Source organism: Natator depressus, chromosome 11 (genome assembly GCF_965152275.1).
Source record: "Natator depressus isolate rNatDep1 chromosome 11, rNatDep2.hap1, whole genome shotgun sequence".
Classification (NCBI taxonomy): Eukaryota; Metazoa; Chordata; order Testudines; family Cheloniidae; genus Natator; species Natator depressus.
Genome location: NC_134244.1, coordinates 23,300,444 through 23,324,539, shown reverse-complemented (window position 1 = coordinate 23,324,539; position 24,096 = coordinate 23,300,444). Strand labels below are relative to the sequence as shown.

Sequence of the window (24,096 nt, the reverse complement as noted above, 5' to 3'; positions counted from 1 at the left end):
CAAAGGAAGATAGATGATACTTGTTACAAAAAAGGCAATCAACTTAAAAAATTTAGGACACCAAAGGCTGTGTTGTGAATAAGTCTTGGGTGCACTGTGAAGTATAAAGTGAAGCCAAGTACCTCTGAACGCCCAAGTAAAGCTGATATCTACCAGAACACAAGGCCTGGAGTGTCACTATTTGTGTTAATGGAAGTTCAAACAAGTAGTCTCCCTCCCCTCCCCTCCCCCCCCGCCCTCCAATCCCATGAAAGCGAACAAGCTAGCACAATAGACTGTAACAGTTAACTGTATATTACATAAATACATATTTATAGTATTTTAAAAACATACATAAGTAGTGTAAGTACCTAATAAGGACTTTTCATGGTACACACTGTTTACCCTTTATACTTTAATAGCATTGAAAGCTCATTTCAACTTGAATGCTCCATCCCACAATTGATTAACAGATGAAGAGGGGATAGTTATCACACAGAATCATTTGTTATCAATTATTTGCTCTGCTCTAGTTTTATTTAGCTAAAAGTTGGTCTTTGTTTTTTTGTATTCTAAGCCAGTACACTCTCAGTCAGAACTAAACAAATAACAATGGCACATCAGCTCCCAATGCCAGCTTAATGAGCTAGGCTTTCTATCAACTTCAGCTCATACAGGCAAATTCATTCATATATCACTTTAACTGAGAGCTGAATTTGGCCAGTTTTCTGATATTACTATTATTATTTCTGTAACACCACAAGAGTACATTACATGTGTATGAAAAGATACATTACCTGATTTTTATCTCATTTACACCAGTTTAAATCAGGAGTACCTCCACTGAAGTCAGTGACATTACACTGGTGTGAAACAAGTTTAAGTAAGTAATATCCCAGTCAGGCCTACTTCCCCTGCCCTGAGTAATTTACAGTCTAAGGGCTCAATCATGCTATTTAGTAGAACTAATCGTAAAAAATTCTGATGAATCATTTTTAGTCAGGATTTGCCAATTAATCGAAAATGAACTGGTTTTTGGAAATGGTTTGATTTTGACAAACTTCTGATGGACCACAGAACCTCAAAGCTTGGGAGCTTGCACTTGCAGGGTTTCCAGGTTCCCAATTCCCTTTCAACCTCCCATGCAAGAAACCAAGAATACAGGGCTTCCTGGGCTTCCAGGCCCATCGGGCTCTGGCAGCCCGCTAGCCTGGCTGATAAGGAGCTGGAGACACTGCAAGCCCTGGAAGCTGCTGAATAGAAACTGGCATGACATGATTCTTGTCAGTTTTACTGCTGCCCAGTGGTGACACTGGTCGGCCTCTTGTTAACTTGACACCAAGAGTCTGTTCAGTTTTAATACTGCTATTCAGTGATGGGCAGCAGTTAAACTGGCAAGAATCATATCAGCAGCTGCCAGGGCTTCCAGGGTCCCTACCTGGGCTGCAGCCTGCCAGGCAGACAGCCAGGGATCCTTATGAGCATATATTGTTTCTAGAATGAAATATTTAATGATTTCAGTTCTATGAAAATTTCAGAGGTTTTTTTCTCTTTGTCCCAATTCAAGGCAGAAAAAATTGTGGAAATCTCAAAACCTTTCCTAGGTTGGGAAAACCATTTCCCATCCAGCTCTCCTAATTAGGCATAGCTAGGTGTTGCAGGCTGAGCGGGCTTAGAGGGAGTGCTAAGAGGCATTCTGAGTTCCTTGGTGCCCAAAAACCAGTCGCACACCTGCACTGAGTGCAACATATACCTGCCCTCACCACTGCACAGCTGGCTAATTTCATTGCTATGAGCATGGTGTGGGCTGTTCCTGCTCTTTTTGGGATGTCATGCATCCAAGAATAATAGCACAGGAGAGCAGAGATTTGTGGTTCTATGCAGCTCTTATATAGGTCATGCAAGAGCATGGGGAAGCTTTACTCCTGAATCATTCCTCCCCTCCCCCAAGAAAAAATAAATTGCTCGCCCACATAAAGGCGAAGGGGAAACTGTCCCGTTATGAACATAGGGACTTCAATATTGGACCAGATCTATGGTCCATCTAGTCCAGTATCCTGTCTTCAAAGCATCCAGCACTGGAGGCCTGAGAAGGTCTAAGAACCCTGCCACAGGCAGATGTGGAATAATCTACAGGTGACATTCCCACCCAAGGTGTCATACTAATCTCTAGTAGTTAGAGATTTGCTTAAACCCTGGAGCATGAGGTTTTATGTCCCTTCCCAAAACTGTAATTTACTATTATAATTCTGGATATTACTGTTATCTGAATAAACATTCAATCGCTCTTGACTCTGCTACATCCTATGGTGATGAGTTCCACAGTATAAGGATACGTTGAGTAAAAAAGTATTTCCTTTTATTAGTTTTGAATTTTCCCACCTTTCAATTAAATTGAATGTCCTCTCGTTTTTGTGTTGTGAGACAGGGACAATAAATGCTCCCAATCTCACTTCTCTATGCCATTCATTATATATAGATAGATAGATAGATAGATAGATCATGTCCACTCTTATTTGTCTCCTTTCTAAGGTAAATAATGCCAATCTTTTCAATCCTTTTTGAAATGGGATGACCAGTACTACACACAGTATTCCAGATGAGACCATGTTATCAGTTAATATAATGGCATTACAACATGTTCTGTATTATTTTCCATACCATTCTTCATGCATCCAAATATCTTGTTTACTTTTTTGACCATAGCTGAAGATTCAGAGGTCTTTAATGAGCTGTCTGCAGTGTTCACCGCATCCTTTTTCCTGAGCTGATAAAGTTAATTTAGAACCCTGTGAGGTGTATGTGTAGTTCAGATAATTCTATCTCGTGCACTACTTTGCATTTAGCAATAATGAACTTCATCTTCCATCATGTTGTCCATTCACCTAGCCTGGTTAAACCCCTCTGTAGTTCCTCATAGTCTTCTAATTAATTTTGTGTCATCTGCAAATTTTGCTACCTCACTACTTACCACCTTCATAAGATTAATAAAGAAATAATAAGTGCTAAATAACATCAGACCTAATATGGAACTTTGAGAAAACCCAGTGCTATCCTTTGCTGTGACAAAAATTGACCATTTGTCTCGTGTCTCTTAGCCATTTTTTGATCCATGACCACACTTTGCCTCTGACCCCATGATGACTTAGTTTCTTCAGTAACTTTTTGTGAGCAGCTTTGTCAAAGTCTAAGTAAATTATATCTACTTGGTTCTCCTTTTTCCATTACTTTAATGTCACATTCAAAGAATTCTAATAGATTGGTGAGAGATGATTTGTCTTTAGTTTCTCAGTTACTTAGATGTTCCATTGTGTTCCTTGTTAGAAATATAAAAACAAGCAGGGGAAGGAGAGTGACACAAAGTCATGTCATTTGGATTGTATAGGATAGACAGGCTACTTTTTGATTCCAGGTGGTTTTATTTATTATCTGTGATATTGTTATTCTGATTTAAAAGTATTTCATATTGTAACAATAGCAGGGAACAGATGATGCATCAGCCTGCACCCTAAAATTGATTATTGAAACGTTAAAATTAATGAGGAAAGAATTACAAGCCATGCTGGTTTGTGCAATGGAAGATGTCTGGTGTACTTCGCAGATGGCTTAAGGCAGTTAGCCTCATGCCTCAAAATGCATCCAAGTCACAGACCCACTATCTGAGCACTTGTTTCCAAAGGCATTTGATGTATTTGAATGTTGAGTTCCAAAGGTAATTACTGCATTGGTCAAGTTTCTCCTCCTAGATTCTTCTCGACCTAATTGTTACTTTAAAAAAAGAGGACAAGGTGGTTTACAGGGTTTAAACTGAGCCAGTTCAAAGTGGTTTAGTGAACTGTTTTTTTCTTGAATGTTTGCATATTGTTCTTCCAATGTCAGCTTTCCTATTAAATAAACTCTAGTTCTTATAGTTGCAAAGATAATCTTAAAAATGTTAATGGAGCATAAACTGATGCAGCGCTGTCTACCTGAATCTGCAGATATCCTGAAGTAGTAGCTCTGAGAATAGGGTGAACTGGCCCTCTTAATTTGAATGAAATGTTAACTCTGAAGTCTAATGATGATAGTTTAAATGGCAATGTTAATTATTTAATTGCTGATAAAATCATACAAGAAAAAAGAGAGTCCACTGTGCTATGGAAAATTACTCTTCTGCTAGTGAAATCTTGTTTTCATGCCTCCAGTGGGGGGAGTTTGTTTTGTGGGTGGAGCTTGGAAGTGTACCAATTCTTCCTGTACCCCCTCCCCCTCCAACTCAGCTATTGGTGGTTTAGAAACTTTTGGTTGACTCATATTCCACTCCTTCGCATAACAACCAGTGAGGGCCTTTGCAGTTTTATATATACAAACAAACAAAACCACACAAATATTCAGTGGTGTAATGGTACTGGCTTATCAGAACACCATAAAACTTAAACACACTTCCACTGATGTACACACAATGGAGAAGGACATTATAATTTATTTGTATCCTACAGCAGGTTGTTATGAAATAAAGGCCAAAAAATCAGGACTAGTCTGGTAAAATCAGGACTAGTATCCACATTACAGCTACTCAATCCTGTCAATTTTACTTAAAAAAATATTTAAATTGAGTTCAGTGCATGTGAAAAATGATAGATTAAAAATGCTGGAGACTGAAGTCTTCCATCCACAGAACTGATAGCAATACAGCACACCGTAAACGTCCATATAATGCCCCCGCCATAGTCTTCCCTGTCTAAAGGTGGGAGAGATAGTTTGGTCTTCCTGCCCATTCAGTCCTTGGCAGCATCTCTGCTGAGACTGCCAACCACACTTACAGTTGTTTGTTGGCATGAATACTTGTCTAATAGCAAATAAACTGAGGCTGCCAAATAATTTCCTGTAGATCATTTAAAAAAAAAAATCAGTAACTGAGTCACTACTGACCTGGATCAGATTTGAACCAGTGGCTGAGGCGAAGAGCAGGCATCATATCCCTTCCTTAGTCTTCTGGACTTTCCAGCCTCTGCTGTTCACATTATTTAATAGAAAGTGAGTGTTAAAAATAAGCATATTTGTAAACCAAGTTGTGCTAAACCTCATGATTGCACCATTCTTAAACCAAACTGCACAGTTCCTAATTTTGGTAGAGTGATGCTTCACCTGTGACTGTCCCTTTAAAAGTGAAATTTGTTTCTGGGGAGAGGAAATGAAATCATCACTTAAGCATCTTCTGGTTTTGTTCTGATTTAAAAATTTCTCAGTCAGACATGACACCCCCAAAGCGCAGCAACGTGCTGATATCAGGTGAGGTCTTTGCAGCAAACAGCACTTGTTTACAAAAATGATCCATCCTGGGATTGGGAGTCTAATACTTTGATCCAATCAGAGGGCAGGATTTTCTGACCCTGGTTTACAGTAGTATTTATACTATCTGCACTACTTCCGAATCTACCTCCGAAGAAATGAAATAGTTCTATGTTAATCAAGCATTCATGTTGTTTTGTTCACACTAAGGACAGCTTTTTTGTGTTTTAGCAGCTCGTGTTCCTTCATTTGAATCCTTTTCTTTTTCTCATAGGGTGAGATGGATCAGTTTTCTTGGGCAGCACTACGTGGTAAATTCAGGTCTCTGCTCACAACAGAACCTAGGGAAGATTTGTGACAGATGGGGCTAAGTCACAAACTTGCAGCCTAAGGCAGAATCTGTAGAACTTTCCAGAGTGTGCCCATATTTACCTGATCAGAGAGAAAAGAAAATCTGCAGAGGAAGCTGAGCCTGGCTGCTTGTCATAGCTGACACAGAGCCATCTGCCACAAACCTGTGGCGGCTTCAGATCTCCAATCCCTGCCACCACCCCAACTCAAATTAAATACAGATTCCTAGAGACGTTATGATGGTTACACATGTCCTCGGCATCACATGCAGGAGACTGTTCAAAAAAAATATGTGGCCTGTTGTATAACCGCACTCATGTATCCCATATGTGGTGCCACATTGAATTTCCGGTTGAATCTGTTTTTATCCTTTGTACTGGATGACATGGTGCCTGAATTCTTTCTTTTCGCCGACATGATGGCAGCCAAACTGCAGCTTCAAATGCTCACACTTGGCTGAGTTTCTACCTAGGTTGCCAGGTTATCATTGGAGCCTTATTGTGTCCTCAAAGGGCCACAGGGCCTGAAAGGAGGATCAGAGTGCTACTGGACTAATTGGGCAGCCATCTACAAATTGTTTGTAGGCAAAGCACTTTTCTTTTTGCAAATTAATGACTCTCTGGCACAGGGTTTTTAAGTGAAGGTATTAATAAGGGGTCTGGCAGGTATTCCCATGATTCACAGTTACATTTGCATTTAATTAATCTTAAAGAAAGCTGCAAGATAAACAGCTGTAATTCAAACTAGCATGGGAAATATGCTACATGGTGCCATCTATCCGATAAAATGAAAGCTGAGACACTTGTTTTATTTCTCTCAAGGATGGAGAACAAACAGATAACAGTCAAAATACTTCCAATAAAAACCAATAGTTTTTATGTAACTGCAGTTCATCAAAAATCTTTGCATTCAGTTACAAATATAATCTTTTAAAGATAAATCACTTATGATTCTAAGCATTAAGCTGCTATGTTTGCTGATGTGAAATGTTTTGAAGATTTAGATTGTACAATAAATTTTTAATAAAGTGCCCACTGCAATTTTTAATTAACATATCTCATTCATGTATAAGTGTGTACATCCATCTGTATGCTTATCACTGTGCATATCCTTGTGACAGAGTCAATGAATACAATTGTGTCTTTATCTGATGAATTTAGAATCTGTTTTGCAAATGATAATAAAATGTTATAACAACTCCAAGATTTTCAACTGTATTCTGGGAAGAAGCAAGAGGTAAACAGGAATTCTCGGTAAGTCATTATGGTTTAAACTCTGCTAACACTGCCATCTCTTAATTGACAAATAAGCTTTAACTTCCCTCGTTTGGGGCAAGATAGCTACTCTTCCCCCACCTCCAAAAAAGCCTCTATCACCTGAATACTAATTGAGTTTTCTTCTTTAGGTTTGCCAGTGTTTCCCTCAGTTCCACAGTACACCCCAGTTTCTGCCATTCAGAGAGAAATGCACTGAGTAATATGTTTCCTTCTTAAACATTCTCTGTTATCCATACTTGTGAACTCTGCACTTACAACTCGGAAGTGGTAGTTAATCTATTTTGTTATACCATCAAGCACTGTAGTGGTCTCAGATTTTACAGTGTGAGAGATAGTGTACGCATACCAGTATTCCATGTATGCTTTTTGTTGATCAGGGAAATTATTACATGACATTCTGATTGGTCACTTGTAAACATTGTGATGTTTTACTGATACTGAAGAAATGTAATTTTACAATAATCATCTGGGCATGTATGTTTGCTTCTCCCTATTGGTACATACACTAAAATTACTGCAAACTTCAGCTTTAAACCGACCATTAGACATTTAATGCAACAGTTAAAGCTGTCATTTCATCCTGACAGTCAGTCTAGTTGTTGCTGCACATAAGTAATAATACTACTTTGCACTTGTATAGTGCTTTTCATCTGAGTATCTCTGCAAATATTAAATGTCACAACATCCATGTGGAGGCAAATAAGTATTTTTTAGATGGAGAAATTGAGGCATGGTGTGGTTAAATTGCTTAAAATATCAGTGTCAGAACCATCAAAGGGATCTAGGAGTCCTGATTTCCTGCTCTGGCCCATAGGCAACAATCCCCTCACACATTGTTCTGACACCCTTGCTATCCCAAGGCATGGTATTGTGAGTTAAGAACATTGAGCTGTATCCAAAAGCCCATTAAAGGCAATGGAAAGACTCCTATTGATTTCCGTGAGCTTTGGATCAAGTCCAAAGAGAGAAGCAGGCCTTAACTCTAGGTGGGTTTTTTTTTTTTTTTTTTGGTTTTTGGTTCCATCGCTGTTAATTTAATGTAGTCTTTTGTATGTGATATTGTTTTATAAATGCATCTTTGAGAACTTAATAGATTCTCCACTACTGATGAAGAGTCATTGAAATTTCAGGGAGGAACAGAAGATTCTTTCTAACTGTTCAGATATTTATATACTCCCATTGCTGTAGTAATGGAACACATTGAGGTACTTTCATGTAGACCTTTTCTAGATTAGGAAAGTGGTCAAGTTTAGGTCAGACTTAACTAGCTGAGCCTGACCTGAACTCAACCTTTTTCCAAGTCTAGTCAAAATTTTAGATGATGTCACAATTTCCCTAGAACCGGTAAGGTTGTTCTTTTGAAAGAAAGTGGAAGTCCCTGTTACTTTTCGAGGCACATAAATTCTTAGAAATGTAGAACAGGAAGGGACCTCAAGAGGTCATCAATTCCAGCCCCCTGCGTTGAGTCACGATCAAGTAAGCCTAAACCACTCTGGCAGGCGTTTGTCCACCTTGTTCTTAAAAACCTCCAATGATGAGGATTCCACAAGCTCCCTTGGAAGCCCATTCCAGAGCTTAACTACCCTTATAGTTAGAAAGCTTTTCCTAATATCTGACCTAAACCTCCCTTGCTGCAGATTAAGCCCATTAATTCTTGTCCTACCTTCAGTCGACACAGAGACTAATTGATTTCTGCCCTCTTTATAACAGCTCTTAACACGTTTGAAGATGTTGTCAGGTCCCCCCTCAGTCTTTTCTCATGACTAAGCATGCCCAGTTTTTTTAACCTCATAGGTCAGGTTTTCTAAACCTTTTATCATTTTTGTTGCTCTCTTCTGAACTCTCTCCAATTTGTCCACCTTTCCTTAAGCGTGGTGCCCAGAATTGGACACAGTACTTGAGCTGAGGCCTCACCAGTTCCAAGTAGAGAAAGATAATTATCTCCCATATCTTATATACAACACTCCTGTTAATACATCCAGAATGATATTAGCCTTTTTTGCCACTGCAGCACATTGTAGAATCAGATTAAATTTTTGATCCACTATAACCTCCAGATCCTACCACCGAGCCAGTTATTGCTCATTTTGTAGCTGTTCATTGGATTTTTCCTTCCTAAGTGCATGTCAATGCACAACTTGAAATGCTTAGTCTGTGGACAGAATGTACCCAAAAAGTTTATATGTCAGCAGATAATTAGAGAGTGTTTGTGGATCTGCATGTGCTCATTTATTCTTCGTACTAATAGGATTTAGTATTTTTAAAGTCAAAGAGAACCTGTTATGGACTAATATCCTGATTCCCCTCCTAAGAGGAAAGACTTATCTACCCCATAAGGGTTCAATTTACACCCACTTACGTCTGCAGAGAAAACTTTTGTAAATAAGGGATTCGCTCCCTAGACACCAAGAAGAGCTGTGGGGGGAGAGGCTTTCCTCCCATGATTGCTTTAATTCATGGCTAGGTGCATAGGAGGCCCACTGATAGAGGATGCCTGAAAAATGTTTTGTATAATCAGCATATCTCCTAAATGCACTAGGCCAATCCCCTTCCTGGGTAGCACTGCCAGTGTTCTGGGCTATTCTGACCTGTGTCAGTCAGGCTTCCAGGCACAGTGGGTGGTATAAGGTTTATGAGAGGCTTGAGCCAGTGCTTTTCCCCTCCATCCCCAAAGAAGAGGATTTCCACCACAAGAGGCCTGCAGCCTGGGTGCTGCTATAGTGTGAAACAATCACAAAGTTGTGTTTGATGGTGTTCTTAGTAGTGTCTCAGGACCAAGGAAGAGCCAGCCATTCTGCACAAATTCTTCTAAAGCTTTTACTTTAAAAATGTTATAGATGCAAAATTTGGTTTTCAGTGCTGTAGTCCATACTCGCATGTGTAGCCTATATTTACTGGGCTACTCATGCAAGTAAGAGCTGTAGGATCAGCCCTTGCCGTTATTTATCTTGTATCTATTATTGGTTCATCTACATTGAACTAGGAACTGTGAGCTCTTTGATATAAATTATTAGTTTCATTGCAGGTCTAGTAAGTGCCCTTTTGATCTTTGATGAAATGCTTTTCTGTAATGTCTTACACCAGTGGCTCACCATAGATAGCTCTCTGCCACCTTCACCTGTAATACACTAGGGCTCTGAGCCTGCACTCCTTGCATATCCATTTAAATTACTGCATATTTTGAGTGTTCTGGGAATGCAGGTTTGTTCCACAAGGAAATTATTTTTCCTTCTCCTGTCGAAGAAGAGAACGGCTCTGTTTACACAACGGAAATTTTTGCAAAATGTTCCCGCCATTGATAGCACCAGGTCAGCCTCATGTTGGTAGCATTGGGAGCCCTGGTACGGACATGCTGCCATCCATGTTTTATACTGTGTCCTCTGACCTTGCTCAAACCTGTAGTAAATGAGGATGCTGGATTTGTCTATACTGATACCAGTAGGCTGTGCATATAAAAGAACAACATTAAAGTAAAAGTCTGGAGCAAATTCTGCTTCTCCATTACACCTGTATAAATCTCCAAGGGGTATGCTCTGGAGTAACTGAGGACAGATGTTATCCCTCATTTATATTTTTAAAGGCAACAAATTTCCTTTGCTCAGATCAGTGCAGACATCAAGGAACACCTTAAATTGGAAAAATTCAAGGGGAATACTACTACCCTGTAATAGACTAAACTCATTTTTACTAAAATACTTTAAAAATGCTTCAGTGTGTTAAACTAGGCTTCATCTTGAAATGAAATTTTGCCACAGACTTATAAAGCTTTGCAAATAAGGTTTTATAATAGAAACGCTGTCAGAACGTTAATTATAGGGTAATAAATAGCAATGCTATATTATCCTCTGATATTTCCTTACACTCCTAGTGAATATGCACAGCTGTTGTTGAAAACTGGTAATCCAGTACTATATAACCATATTACATCTAGCACTTACAACACACCCTTCATGTAAGCAGCATCATAGAGCACTTAACAGGGAGAAGAAGAGAAAGCTGCTTCTAAGTAGAAGCCTTAACTGAACAAATGAGCTTTGAATTTTAACATAAGAATCCCAGTCAAACCAGAATTCTTGATCTTGCCAGGAGAGGCATTCCAAAGGCAAGGAGCATGCCAAATACGAAGTGTTTGCTCCAGCATTATGGAGGCAGTACTTTAAAAGCCAGCATAACTTAACGATCAATCAGGACTAGACTGAGCAATAACATCACAACCGAAGGAGGCATAAAAGTTATACAAAGCGTTTGTAATATGGAGGAGGGAGTGGAATTTTAACAAGAAGAATTAAACTCTGGAAGAGCCCCTTTTCTTCTTGATGAGCTGGGCTGGCTGTAAGAAACCAGAGAGACTTCCAGGGCCAAAAGGATGTAAGTGGGGGGTAGAGAAGGAAATCAAGGTTAAACAAGGCCAATCCGATCTAAAAATAATAGAAAGCGAGACCAGCCCCGCGGAAGTGCACGAGCCAGCTGCAGTTCCGAACGGTGCCAGCGCGAAGGAGGGAACCAAGTGGGGGAGACGGGACTGGTTCCGCGCACAGATCGATGCTGTCACGCACAGCACATGCTGGAGCTGCGTTGGTTCTCGCAGGGCTCAGGGGCCGGAGCTTGGCACCCAGAAGATGGTGTGTTTTGCAAGAGATCCAGCAAAGGCGGAGGAACCAGAGCGGAAGGGAGGAAAAGATCCCCTGGCTGGGAAACGTACATGTTAGGAAGCGAAGGGCAGCAAAGACTGGTGCACTGGGGGGCGGAGCCTGGCCCTGGGTTGCCCCCAGCACTAAACGGGCGTAGGGTCGAGTTTCAGTGCGAAGCAGAGAGTCCCGAATGTGAAACGCTCCCGGGCAGGTGCCAAGCGTTTGCACTGGAGAGGGACCTCCTGCGGTCTGCCCCCAGGGCCGCCCCACCAAGCAAGGCCTTAGCGTCCATCCACCGGCCACCTCCTTTTGGTTTCCGGGACAAACAGGCTGCAGGGTCTCCAACAACTTCCCGAGAGTGCAGGGCTGGGGGCCGCCGGGTCTTTACAAGTGTCAGAGTTCCCAGCAAAATGCTGCTTGGACGTGCGAGCCTGACACTGAGCGGGAGGAACAAAGCGGGCGGGGTGGGGGAGGTTGCAGCGGAGTTGTGAGCAAATCGGGCCGGGATCGTAGGCGCTGCACCGCCCCACACCTTCAGCGCCGCGTGCTCCTGGAGCCTCGGGTCCCCCACCCAGGCCAGAGCCCAGCCCGGGGGTCGGCGGCGGGGAGTACTAACAAAAGCAGCCGCGTGGAAGCAGCAATGTCGTCTGAGGCTGCAGAGCGCTTGCTTCTTGGGAGCAGCCTCCCCCAACGTGTTCTCCTTTTGTCGCTCGCAGCTATGTTCTCTGGCTTTCACATCCACTTGGCTGTTCACACTGGAGCGCGAACGCTGTGATACTAGGCCAGGAAAATAGAAGCAGCAATAAAACAAAAATCAAAAAAGAGGAAGGGGGGCTGGACGGGCTCTAATGAATCGCTTCGCTTTAAACACTTAATTTAAAGCTTAAAACGCTTGGTGAGTGACGATGGGGAGGGGTAGAAGCAAAATATGCTCGAAAGGAGTATTAATAGTCTTTCCCCCCCCCCTTCTTTTTCCTTCCAAGAGGTTCCCCAGGCTCCTGGGTACATCAGCAAACTGTCCTCCTACGTGCTGGAGCGTGCAGCTGCGGCGCGGCCCCGGGCACACACCTACCCACAGCCACTATCGAATGCCTTTTACATTGACACAGATTCAAAACGAAGAAGGAACTTTCTGAACAGGCCGTGGGCTTCCTTGTGCAGCGCCCGTCCGCGGACACAGGGCAAACGCGGGACAGGGGCTGTTTGCCTGTAATCCGTAATTAGGGATCCCACACTCCCTGGCTAGCCCTTTGTGGCAAACGCCAAATATGCCACCGCATCTCCCAGCCCTGGAATAAACACATTTGTACCAGCGAGGGAGGAGGTGCGGGGACCTCTGGAGACGGGAGCTGGAGCTTGCTTTCAGTGGGTTGTTGGGGTTTTTTTTTGGGGGGGTGACATTTAATTGATAACCCGTGCAACTTTTAACCCTTTGATTATCCCAGGGAGAAGCAGAAAGAGATGGAAGTCAATGAGGCGTGTTCTGTTTCTCCCCAAAGTTTCCACTCCGATTCTCCACCCACCCCGAGCTATCCTCGCGGCTCTTCTTAATGTCTCACCGACGTGTCATTTAAAAGAAAAGTTATTTGCTCGGCTAAGGCTGGGCTCTGCATACGTTACTGCTGCTGACTTTCTCTCCTCTGTCCGTGGCGGGGGGCATCCCCCCCCCTAAAAAGGAACAAGAGGAACCAGTGAAAGGGATGCGGCAAGCAAGCGGAGTTGTTAGTTTCCCGGGAACACTGGCTCATACTCTCCGGCACAGCTGCCAGGAGCAGCGCTGGCTCTCTCGGCACGCTCCGACAGCGCCGAGCCCCTCCCCGCCCCTCGCGTCCTGGCCAGCACAGATCCGGCTGCTGGCCCGGCCTGGGAGTCGCTTCTAATAAATCCCCCCGAACGGGGGCAAAGGCGCGGGGGCTGTGCAGGGGAAAGAGAGAGAAGACACCGGTAGTTTGGGGGGGGGAGGGAGAGCAGTGGCAGTGAGGCGAGGGGGTAGCAGCTGAAGTCCTGTAGCACTGCCGCTCTCCCATACGGCTGTGTGCAGCCATCCCTGCTCTAGTTAGTTATCGCTCTGTTTTATTGGGTCTTAAGCTCCCTCTTTTTGTCCTTCCCGGCTCTGCACCTCTGGGATCCCTTTGCTAGTAGGTTCGTGTGTATTTCCCCACCACCCCTTTTGGCTGCAGCATTTTTTGATGCAGATCTCCATCCCAGGCAAAGCGAGCCCACGGAAGGTGTAATCCGTATTAACCATGCACGCACGAAAGGCTGCAGCTTTCCCTGCTGCAGAAGCACTGGGGGCACAGGCAAGGAAAAAAATCTGACATTTAGTAACACTTCCTTCTCCTACCTAGCCCCAGAAGGGGACCCAAGGTGAGGATTTATGCATTGTCGGGTTTTGGGGGGGGGGGCTGAGGTGCGATCCCCAGCGAAAACAACGCTTGCTTTGCTAGATTTTGTCGTTGATTTTCGATCGGAAACTTTGTTCCCTTAAAAAGCCCCACGTGCTGTAGAAAGAATGTTAACAGCAGAAGATGTGTTGTCCTTTGGCAAGTGCGTCGTTACTAGCTCAGAGGGAAATATTTACTAATGTCCTTGTACACCATTTATAAATAAATGACCAACAAAGCCAACAATAATAGCAGCAAAAATCACTGCTTCCCGGGATCGCTTTCTCCCCGGTGTTTAGTGGCTATGCAGTGTTATGAAGTTTAGGTCCAGGCGTGGTTTGTATTTGACTTTTCCCTATGTGATGGCCATGCTTGTGTCAGCCTGGTTTGCTGGCGTGCTGCAAGGCTAGCCAGTAACCGGGCAGAGCCGTGACTGCGTATTCGGAGTGCAATCCTGGCCCTAGTGAAGTCCGTGGGAGTTTTGCTGTTGACTTATATCGGGGCAGGTTCACACTGTATGTTTCAGAGCTGTTTTTACACTCCGGCAGGATAGATCTGCTGGCCTTTTTCCTTAGCCCAATACTGTATCATTCACATTTCCCAGGGCGTTAGCAAAGTGTGGTTTCCCTGTGACAAGGTGTTGGTGTCTGCATAAAAAGGGAGAGTTGAAGATCAAATTAAGGAGAGTGGGAGGGATCCTTGGAAAGGGCTTAACCTTTAGCGCTTTGAAGGCAAAACAAGGCAATTCATTGGAAAGACATGTCTGTAAACAATGATAATTAGCCTTTTTCAAAATCATAATACTGATTAAAATCTCTGATTAATTATTTATTCATCACAGAACCTCTTTGCAGACTTGGGGATACTGATTGAAAACTAAGTGCCTCCTAGATTTTGTATTGCAAGCCGGAAAGAAGCATAAAAAGGGGCTAAGAGGGGCATGAAAGAGGAATCTAAGCAAACGGAATTATTTCAAGATCTGTTACTTTCTTCTTCTTTTCCTGTCAGTAATACATCTCCCCGCCCCAGCCCCCGCACAATTTTGCTATTATGAAAGTGTTTCTTGTACTAAGTGCAGGTGTTAGACTAAATTCAGTTGGTACTAAAATTGCAAACACACTTTCGCTCCTAGGAAAGCAATTGAAGAGGAACTTCTTTTAACTCCATAACAGCAGGTTAGGCAGTAAATGCACACTGATGGTCAACTAGCCAATTATGGTATAAATATCCCTTGTTTACAGAGAGGTGTTAAATGAGCCTTTAGAGTACAAAGGATCAGACTGTCTAAGCTACAATTTGTGTTTCATCCCATTATGTCTCCCCTAAAATGGCCCATGCCACTGTAGGTAATGTGCACACGGAACATGCTTTTCTCTGTTGATGTTAGTTTACTTTATTTCAATGCACACTGTTGTTTACTTTTTAAAATTTAAATAAATGTCAGCATTGTATAATTTCCATGTTAACAAAGCGGTGAGCAAAATCCCTTGTATGTTTATAAAATATTATTGTTTAATTCACATAGTTTAGGAATTCCAAATGTTGAGAATAGGAAGGAGGCCAAATACCATCTGTTTATAGCTATGATGCATCGTCATATGTGGACTTAAAAAAAAAAAAAAAAAAAAGCTTGATCCACCATGCCACTATTTTATTTGTTCAGAATATGGTGTGGAGTTGAAATCGCTGGCTGTCATTTGCAAGATTCTCCAGAGTGGTTTAAATTTAAACAGGAAGGGAGGAGAAGTGGCTTTCTGTTTCTGTCAAATTAATCAAACGGATTATCGCTCCACCACAACCAGTGCAAATGCCAGTTGTGTCACTTTCACCCAGCCTTTAATATTCTTGAATTTTGGTTTAGTCAGCTTTTTATAGATTCTGAGAAACAGCATGAGCAAGATTTTAAAAAGTGATTAACAACTTTGGATACCTCATTTTTGGGGTGTCAAATTTCATAGAGTCGTATTCATATGATCATATGATTTTAGGGCCAGAAGGAACCATTATGATAATCTAGTTTGACCTTCTGCACAGGCCAAAGAATCTCACCCAGTAATTTCTGCATCAAGATCATAGCTTCTGCTTGAGCTATATTGTGTCTTTTATAAATATAAGCAATCTTGATTTAAAGACTTCAAGGGATGGAGAATCCACAATGGTTCTCTGTAAGTTGTTCGAGTGGATAACTACCCTCACTATTAAAAATTTGCTCCTCATTTCTAATCTGAATTTATTTTGCTTCAGCTTCCAACCATTGGATCTCATGCCTTTTTCCTGTTAGATTAAAGGACTGTCTACTATCCAGAAATTCAAGCCACCTTGAAAGGCTCTGTTTTTCCACAAGTGCTTGACTCTCACCCTCTGAAAGTCAGGCTCTTTTAGGATGTCTCAAGTTGGGCTCCCAAAATCACTAGTTACTTTTGAAATTTGAAGTACAATATGAAACAAAACATGCATTAATAAGGCAGGGAAAGTGTGCTAGTTAATAATTAAGTATGCTACCAATATATTGCAAAAATACCTGTGAATATTAGTGGGTTTAGAACTCCAAGTTAAAACCCTGTTAAAAATAGTATATGCTCCAGCAAATGCCATGCCATTGAGTTGTCCATAACTTACATTCTAAATAAAAGGTAGTGTGTATACTTAACAACAAAGGGAGTATCCCTGAGTTAAGTAGATAAGAAGATTTTTGTTCCAAACCCCAATTAGTTAGTACGTCAAGCCTTATAGCTGTCTTTGTACCTTTAAGATCTGGAGAATCCCTAATAAATGTACTTAAACTTCCTAGTGAGGGCCAGTGTCGTGAATGCAGAGATTAGTGTTAGCATTACTGTGCTTTCTCAGTGCATCACAGCTGCACTTGATCCTGCTAGTGATAATGATGCTTGGAATTACTGAGGTGTCTGGATGTCACATATGGAGTCCTTTCCCCAAGGATGAGGAATAATAGCTGCACTCAGGTGGTATGGGGAGGGTAAGAACAGATTTGCAGTTGTGTCTGTGTCTGGTGCATGGTGATTCTCAGTTGTGCCAATTTATTAAATAGAAAGGTAGATTCAGAACCAGGGCTACATCTTCCTTGCTCCTGCAGCAGGGGCAGTTGTACTAGGTTTGCAAAGGGACAGATGTACAGGTGGGGGAAAAATACTATAGTCCTGTTCCAGCATTGACAGAATACAGCATCAAACAGCATCTGTGGCCCAATTCTTAGTAATTTTCATAATACCACATTTCAGGAGACTATACGCTGTGCTGAAATGCCTATAACTCTGTTGTTTGAACTTCTTAGTTTCTACTGTTACATTTAAATTACAGCATCTTGAATTATTTAGCTACACCCAGTTTAAAAAGTTAAAGCTTCTTTTGCTACGGTGCACAGTACTGAGCTGATGTTTCTTATAGCTGATCGTGAGACTTCAAAAATCCTCTCCCTTATCATTGTGCCTCCTTCAAAATCAGTCGCTTAGGGTCCCTTTCTAGTAGGGCTGATTTTCCTGTTAATTACAAAGAGGAAATGCACAAAGCACCATTCTTAATTAACCATGGCAAAACAGTATCCATCAGTATAGGTTATTTGGTACATAACAGAGTATATGACTTGCTCATGCTGGCACATGTAAGTGCAAACATAAGTGGAAAACTAGGACAAAGGGTAAATTCTGACATGAAAGTTTGCACCAATTCATAAATGTGCAGCTTATACAGTCCCAGCATGGAAAAAGGTGACTTTCAGCTTCAGATATGCAGGCATGCATCCTTGTGGATAACTGGTATTCCAGGGCTTGTTATCCTGTGTCTCTGAAGCTGTGACAGCTATCCAGGGTGTAGACTGACCAATGATAAGGCAGATATCTGTCCAGGAGGAATTGGATGGAATCTCTTTATTTATGTATCACTTCATTTTTACATGGTGGAGTAGTTTTATGAGATACATCGACAGAAACTGTCTTCTAAAGTTGGTAAATCCCATGTTCATTCCAGACTTGTTTCCATGCAGTTCTTGTACATTACATCACATGGCCAGTGGAGAGGGAATTGTATTTGGAATCTCCTGCAAGTACACAGATAAATTCTGCCCAGATGATGGTGGGTGAGCTTTCAGTGCTTTCAATATTACTTTAAAGTTAATTTAAAGTAGCATCCAAAGTATATGTTCACCCACCCATTATTACATGTAACCTGCACACCAGTTTTGTCCTGCACAAGAGATCATGTGGGGAAATATGTATAAATTAATTATTTTCAAATAGAACATTTATAGTGTGGTCCGGAGGTAGAAATCCTTGAACTTTGGGGCTCCCCAACCCAGGAAAGGCCATGGCCCCTGGCTGGGCAATAAGCCATCTCAGCTAAAGGGAAGATTAGCCTACTGCACTAGGATAAAATGAAAAAAAAAAAAAAAAAAGTGAAGGCATCTTCAGTTGAAGGGCAGTCTCATGTCCCTGACTGAATATTTCCTAGGAAACTTTGAACTGTGGCCCATGGTTACGGTATCTCATTCTGCCAATGTCAGATGCCATTGTCTTGAGTCTCAGTGAAATATTATACAGTGTGGGAGAGAGACTGTTGTTATTGTTATTGTATTATTATGTAGCTGTAATTTCAGTAATGCTTGCAATGTGCTAAGCACTATACAAGCATATAGTACCATAACCCTTCGTGATGCTTTACAGAGGTTAAGAGAGGCAAGGCATCTGCCTGAAAGATTACCGTCTGTATTTGGTGACTATGAAATATGAGAAGGACAGGAAAAGGAAAAGGCTAAGGAAAATCAGGATGGGCTCAACCTAGGATTGTGAGTGATCAGGAGGACACTGGAATGATGGAGTTCTGTTTTGGAGGCAAGATGGGCAAATCATGTTTTACTATGTTCAATGTAAGGAAATGGCAGGGCAGCCATGAGGAGATATCGGAAAACTAAGAAGAGCTGCAGCCTAGACAAGGGAGGGTTACTGGTGTCAAATGGCTATGCACTGTAATTCACTATTTGTCTGCCCGGTTGTCAGTAACCCTGAGAAGAAACTTCTTCCATATGGAGGAAGAAAAGCATGATGCAAGCTAACCAAGCACCCAGGTAGGGTGGGATCCCAGATTCTAGCCCTGAGAAGAATTAGTGACTACGTGGCTACATTAGTGACTACATAGACTTTGCCTACACTTGTGGTGGCATGTAGGGTACATGTAGCTACCCACCGCAGTGGAAGGCAGACTACATGCTCACTGCAGTGAGTAGCTACAAGTGGCAATGCAAGGCCTGCACGGGGGAGGCAGTGGGGCTCTATGCTGCTGAACACAGCAGTGTAGATGTGGAAGGCACTGCTTGGGCATGTAGAGAGCCATGTATTGTATATACCCTGGGATTCAGGCATGTAGCGCACCCCACTCTACTCATCTAAGCAGTGCCTCACCGTCTGCACTGCTGTTTATGCCCATGCAAGCTGGGCGTGCAGGTCTGTACGCTGCATGCCACCATAAGTGTAGAGCTACTCCTAGATGCAATCTGTCAGTTGATCTGTGTTCCTCCTTGGGCCTCAGCACCTGTGGAGTCTTGCCAGGTCGTGGAGCTCTAGTGGGCTTGGTGCTTCAGAAATGTCAGCACCCAGGACTGAGGCCTTAGACCAAGCAAATACGCATTATAGCCTGGAAAGATCCTTTCAATTTTTCCACATGGCACCCTGGTTATGGCTACACTAGTTTCTGTCAGAACAGAGTTAGACAAAGCTAGTGAGAATTAAAGGTGACGTATTCAATGAGATAAGATAAGAACATAGCCCCAAATACATCATATTAACTTCCAATGGCAAAGGGCCTGATCCTGCTCGGGGCTGAGCACCCACATCTCCTACTGCCTTAACTGCGCATGGAGGGGGGAGGTCATCCAATATTTTGTAGGCTCATGGACATTTAACTATACTGTCATTTGGACTTTTAAGTGAAAGGAGGGAGGTTAATAAGCTTACTCTAGCATTTACACAGATTCGAGGGGAGCTGACCTCTGACCTGCAGAGACCCAAGCTAGTTTAAGAATCTGCCTCTGAGAAAGCACCCAAGACTGTAGTGTCAGAGTGAGCTCCATGCTCTCTGGCACATCACCTTTAATGGCTGCTGTAGAAATGCTGGTAACAAAGAATTCATTTCTTTTGTTTCCATCTCCAGTTTTATAAAGGTCCAGGGTTGACAAAACTCCCTTCTGCAAGACAGTGGGCAGGAAAAAGCTTCAAACTGGGAACTGTTGAAAATGTAAAGTCTTAACCTAAAATACATAATCTTCCAATTTGTTTGCATTTAAGAGACAAATAAAGGAAGCTGGAGTTTCATGTCTCTGTGCTGGAATATGTTCTTTTTCCATCAGGCTTTCAGGTTTTCAGTGCTGTCCTGTGAAAATCCTATGATCAGCAAAACTCCTCATGTTGAAGTGTTTAGCTAACAGAACACACTGTATCAAACCCCAAAGATTTATGTACAGATTACTTTCCACATTTCACAAAGTGCAATTCTTTGGAAAAATTTGGATAACGGTGGTTTGTCAATGCTATTAATAGATATGTCTAGCACCAAAGTGTGCAATATGATGAACAGCGTTGGCATCAACCACATACAGCGTGATCATATTATAATACTGTTTGATGCAATAGTATCTTTGATCAGTTACAAGTGACGAGTATCATATCACATCAAACAATATGATACAGTCTCATTGTATGGAATTATGGCTGCTGTCAATCAGCATGTGGCCTACTCCTTAAAGTACCACCTTTGGGGAATGGAATAAAATGCTAGCTACACATGCATTAATAAATAAGGTGTTGCATAAATTTCATACAGACCTGTTGAGATTTTGTTTTTCTTTGATAGCTATAACCATTTTTTTTTTCATTTTAAACACTAACATGGCCAAGAGTTTACACAGTTTATGTGAATGGCAAAGGGCTCTGTATCCTTTTGGACAGTGTTTGCAAACCTTCTGACAAAAATGTATTACTTTAAGTTATGCATTGTACTTTGGGGCTAGCAACCTCAGTATATATCCACCTAACTTCTTTTTGCTGTGGCTTCAGAGCATCTCTTCTTCTAGCTTCTTGTTGCCCTCAGGAGGAGGAGGGTCTGGTTATTAAAAGTACATATGTTTAGTCTTGCAGTTTGGTGCACCTCATCTGATTACCCCTATTTGGACTTTGAGAGGGCACTCTTCAAACTACAGTCTCTTCTTTGGGGTTGATGTATTCACATTGATGGAGGGGCATTTACCTTTGAGATAAAACATATGTTTGTAAATAATAGGATGGGTATGGTTTAGGTCATTGCACATTTTAGTACCAGTTTCATACATAGGCTGGTATAACACTGACCCTACACTTAATAGGACGAGGATGCAAATATAGTATCTGAATGATTAATTTTAAATGAAGGTATTTTCTGCTGCCTAAAAATGTTGGGTCATGTCCTGTTTTCAGTTACATTCATACACGTGCACTGATTTCAGTGGCATTGCAAAGTATACTTGGAGCTGTGGGGGAGAAGGCAGAATTTGGTCTGTTGCATTGTGTGCACCTAAGCGTTTGTAGTAGACAAAGACATGTTGATCATTTTCTGGTGGGACACTGCGGCAGCTGTTCAGAGAACAGAGGTGTGACAGTGAAAAGCCAAATTTCTGTTATTGTCAACAGCTGATTGAGATGTATAATGGTCTGCAGCTTCTTCCACCTTTGGAGGTGATCTCTCAGCCCTCCGAACTAAGTACTTGAATTGGAAACCTGAGAGGAAATCACTTTTGGGGGTTGGACTAGATGACCTCCTGAGGTCTCTTCCAACCCTAATCTTCTATGATTCTATGAAATCCTAAGTGTTACTGGAAACAGTGATGGTGATTCAATAGATGGCACATTTCCCTCTGAGGATAACAGAATCAGTACCCCAAAATGAAGCTAGGGAGTGACTTGAGGAAGAATGGTTTTAGGATGAGAGCAGGGGACTGGGAATAAGGAGATCTGGGATTAAAGAAGTGTTACTGTTGAATTTAAGAAGGTCCAGAGTATGAGCTGACTGCTAGTTGGTTATGGTGAGGAACAACTTTCTAAATCACACTAGCTTCAGTCTATCTGAAAACTGAATGAAAATTACTGACTAGATATTATAATTTTTAAAAGTACTGAAATAATTTTCTTCAAACTGTGATTGTACTTAATTGGAAGAACCTGAACTCTGAGGCACCCTTTACATTTTAGCATTTTTATAAGAATTTGCACTCCTTTAGAGTTGTCCATCTGAGAATTCCAAAATGCTTTTCAAATATTAAGTATGGCTCATAGCCCCAGCAAAGTAGGTAATTATCATTATCACCATTTTACAGATGGGAGTAGAATCCAGATCTCCTGACTCCCAGAGATCTACTATTTCCACTGGGTCATTCTTCCACCCATTTAATTCTAAGCTTTGTAGCTTCCTTAACTATGACATCCATGTGCAAGTGGGTCTGATTGATTCAAAACTAAAAAGCATCAAATCTCTCATATTCTAGGCCTTTTGAGGTCTGAGTTAATCTAAGTTAAAAATAAGAAAAGAATCAATTTGCTGTCTTTCAAGATTCATAACTTCACATCTACTCAACAGATTTTCTTCAAACTTGGCTTGTTTCATAGATCTAATCAAGACTTCAGAATAAAATTTGAAGTTTATACATATCACTGCGTAATCTACTGTATGAATAGAATTAATTTGGTATCCATACCAACTCAGGCTATGGTCTCATCTAAGGTAGGAAGGGTTGGGTATGGACAGTGTTTGGATGGGAGACCTCAACCAAACACTATGCTGTGGCATTGATTCACTACTGATTCACAGCAAAGTGTTAAGAGGCATAATGCTGTTGGAGATACTTTCTTTCAAATGAGAAGTCAGCAGTGAGGTTTGTCTTTTATGATTATTAGTGATCCCAGGGCACTTTTGCTAGAGTAATGGCATTATTCCTAGTACTGTGGCCAAAATGGTGATTACATTTAGCCTGTCTATGTTTCCCTTGCAGACCCATTTGGATATGGTATTCTTCATTGCTAACCAGAAGCTAATGTGCAGTATTGCTGTTAAAGATGGTGGCACTTAAGCAGAAGGCAAAGTGATTCCTGCGTATGTAGAGTGTTAAGATCTTTGGAATGAAAGATGCCAGATATGAGGTATTCTTCTCACTTATTAACATCATATCCACTATTCTTGGTTATAAAAATAATACTGGACCATATCCTGTTATGTGCAGTTGTGGTACAGTAATTAAGGGGTTAGCCGCATTAGGTGGTACTGAGGGAGTAAGCATGGATCCCATTCCACCTAATATATGTTAAGTGTGGTGCCCACGGTCAGCTTTCTTTAACGTAAGTGTCAGACTTTTGTGTGATTTTATTATAAAGAAAACTGCCAAAATTCACTTTGAGCCTTTACACTGACTTTTAGGGTGTGCGACCCCTCTTCTGTAGCTGCATAACTTACCAAACCTTCGGGATGGATGTCAATTCTTGAATGGCAGAACACCACTTCTAGCTAACTGTGTCCTTATATTACCCCATTGCTGCATACAAATGCTAACAAATTCATCCTCACAGCACTCCTATACGGTAGGGAAGCATTATTAACACCACTTTACAGACAGGAAACTGAGATGCAGAGCGAGTAACAGCCTGATTCTGATACCCTCTGTGGGACTCGTTTTGGGGTAAGGTGCTCCTCACAGGGAGAGAGGGTGTCAGAATGCAGCTCTAAGTGACTTGCCCAAGGTCCCAGGGAGTCTGTGCCATAGCTCTGAATTCAATCCGGCTCTCTTGAGCCCTAGTGCAGCGCTTTAACCATGAGGCCACCCTGCCTAAATTGCATGGATAACACAATTTACTATGCCCTTTCCTGTGTACACTGAGCACAAATTTGAAATGCTTGTGCAAATGACATCCAACATCAATGCATAACTCCCTCTCTCTTGGTGCTAGAGACCTCAATGAGTTAAAACTGGAGGAGCTGCTCAGGAAGGGGTCAGTTAATAATCTATATCTAAATCCCAGTCCCAGATTTTCTTTTTGAAACATGCTGCACAACTAACACTTTGACATTTTGGCAATATGATGGGGAAAAAAGCTGTGCCAGCTGACTGATGAGCACCCATCCTTTTTAATTAATTGGGTTGAAAAATGTCTTGTGTCAGTTTGAATTTAGGAGCTC

General features: G+C 41.8%; 1 protein-coding gene across 1 annotated transcript in view; it reads left to right on the top strand.

Annotated features, from left to right (window-relative positions):
* GTDC1 (glycosyltransferase like domain containing 1) overlaps positions 1-6,635 on the top strand; it is a 291,732-nt gene extending 285,097 nt beyond the window's left edge. The window contains exon 10 of the mRNA XM_074967297.1: positions 5,525-6,635. Within this exon, the coding sequence (XP_074823398.1) occupies positions 5,525-5,608 (84 nt within the window). The 3' untranslated portion in view covers positions 5,609-6,635. The remainder of the gene's footprint in view (positions 1-5,524) is intronic.
* Positions 6,636-24,096: the final 17,461 nt, after the last annotated feature.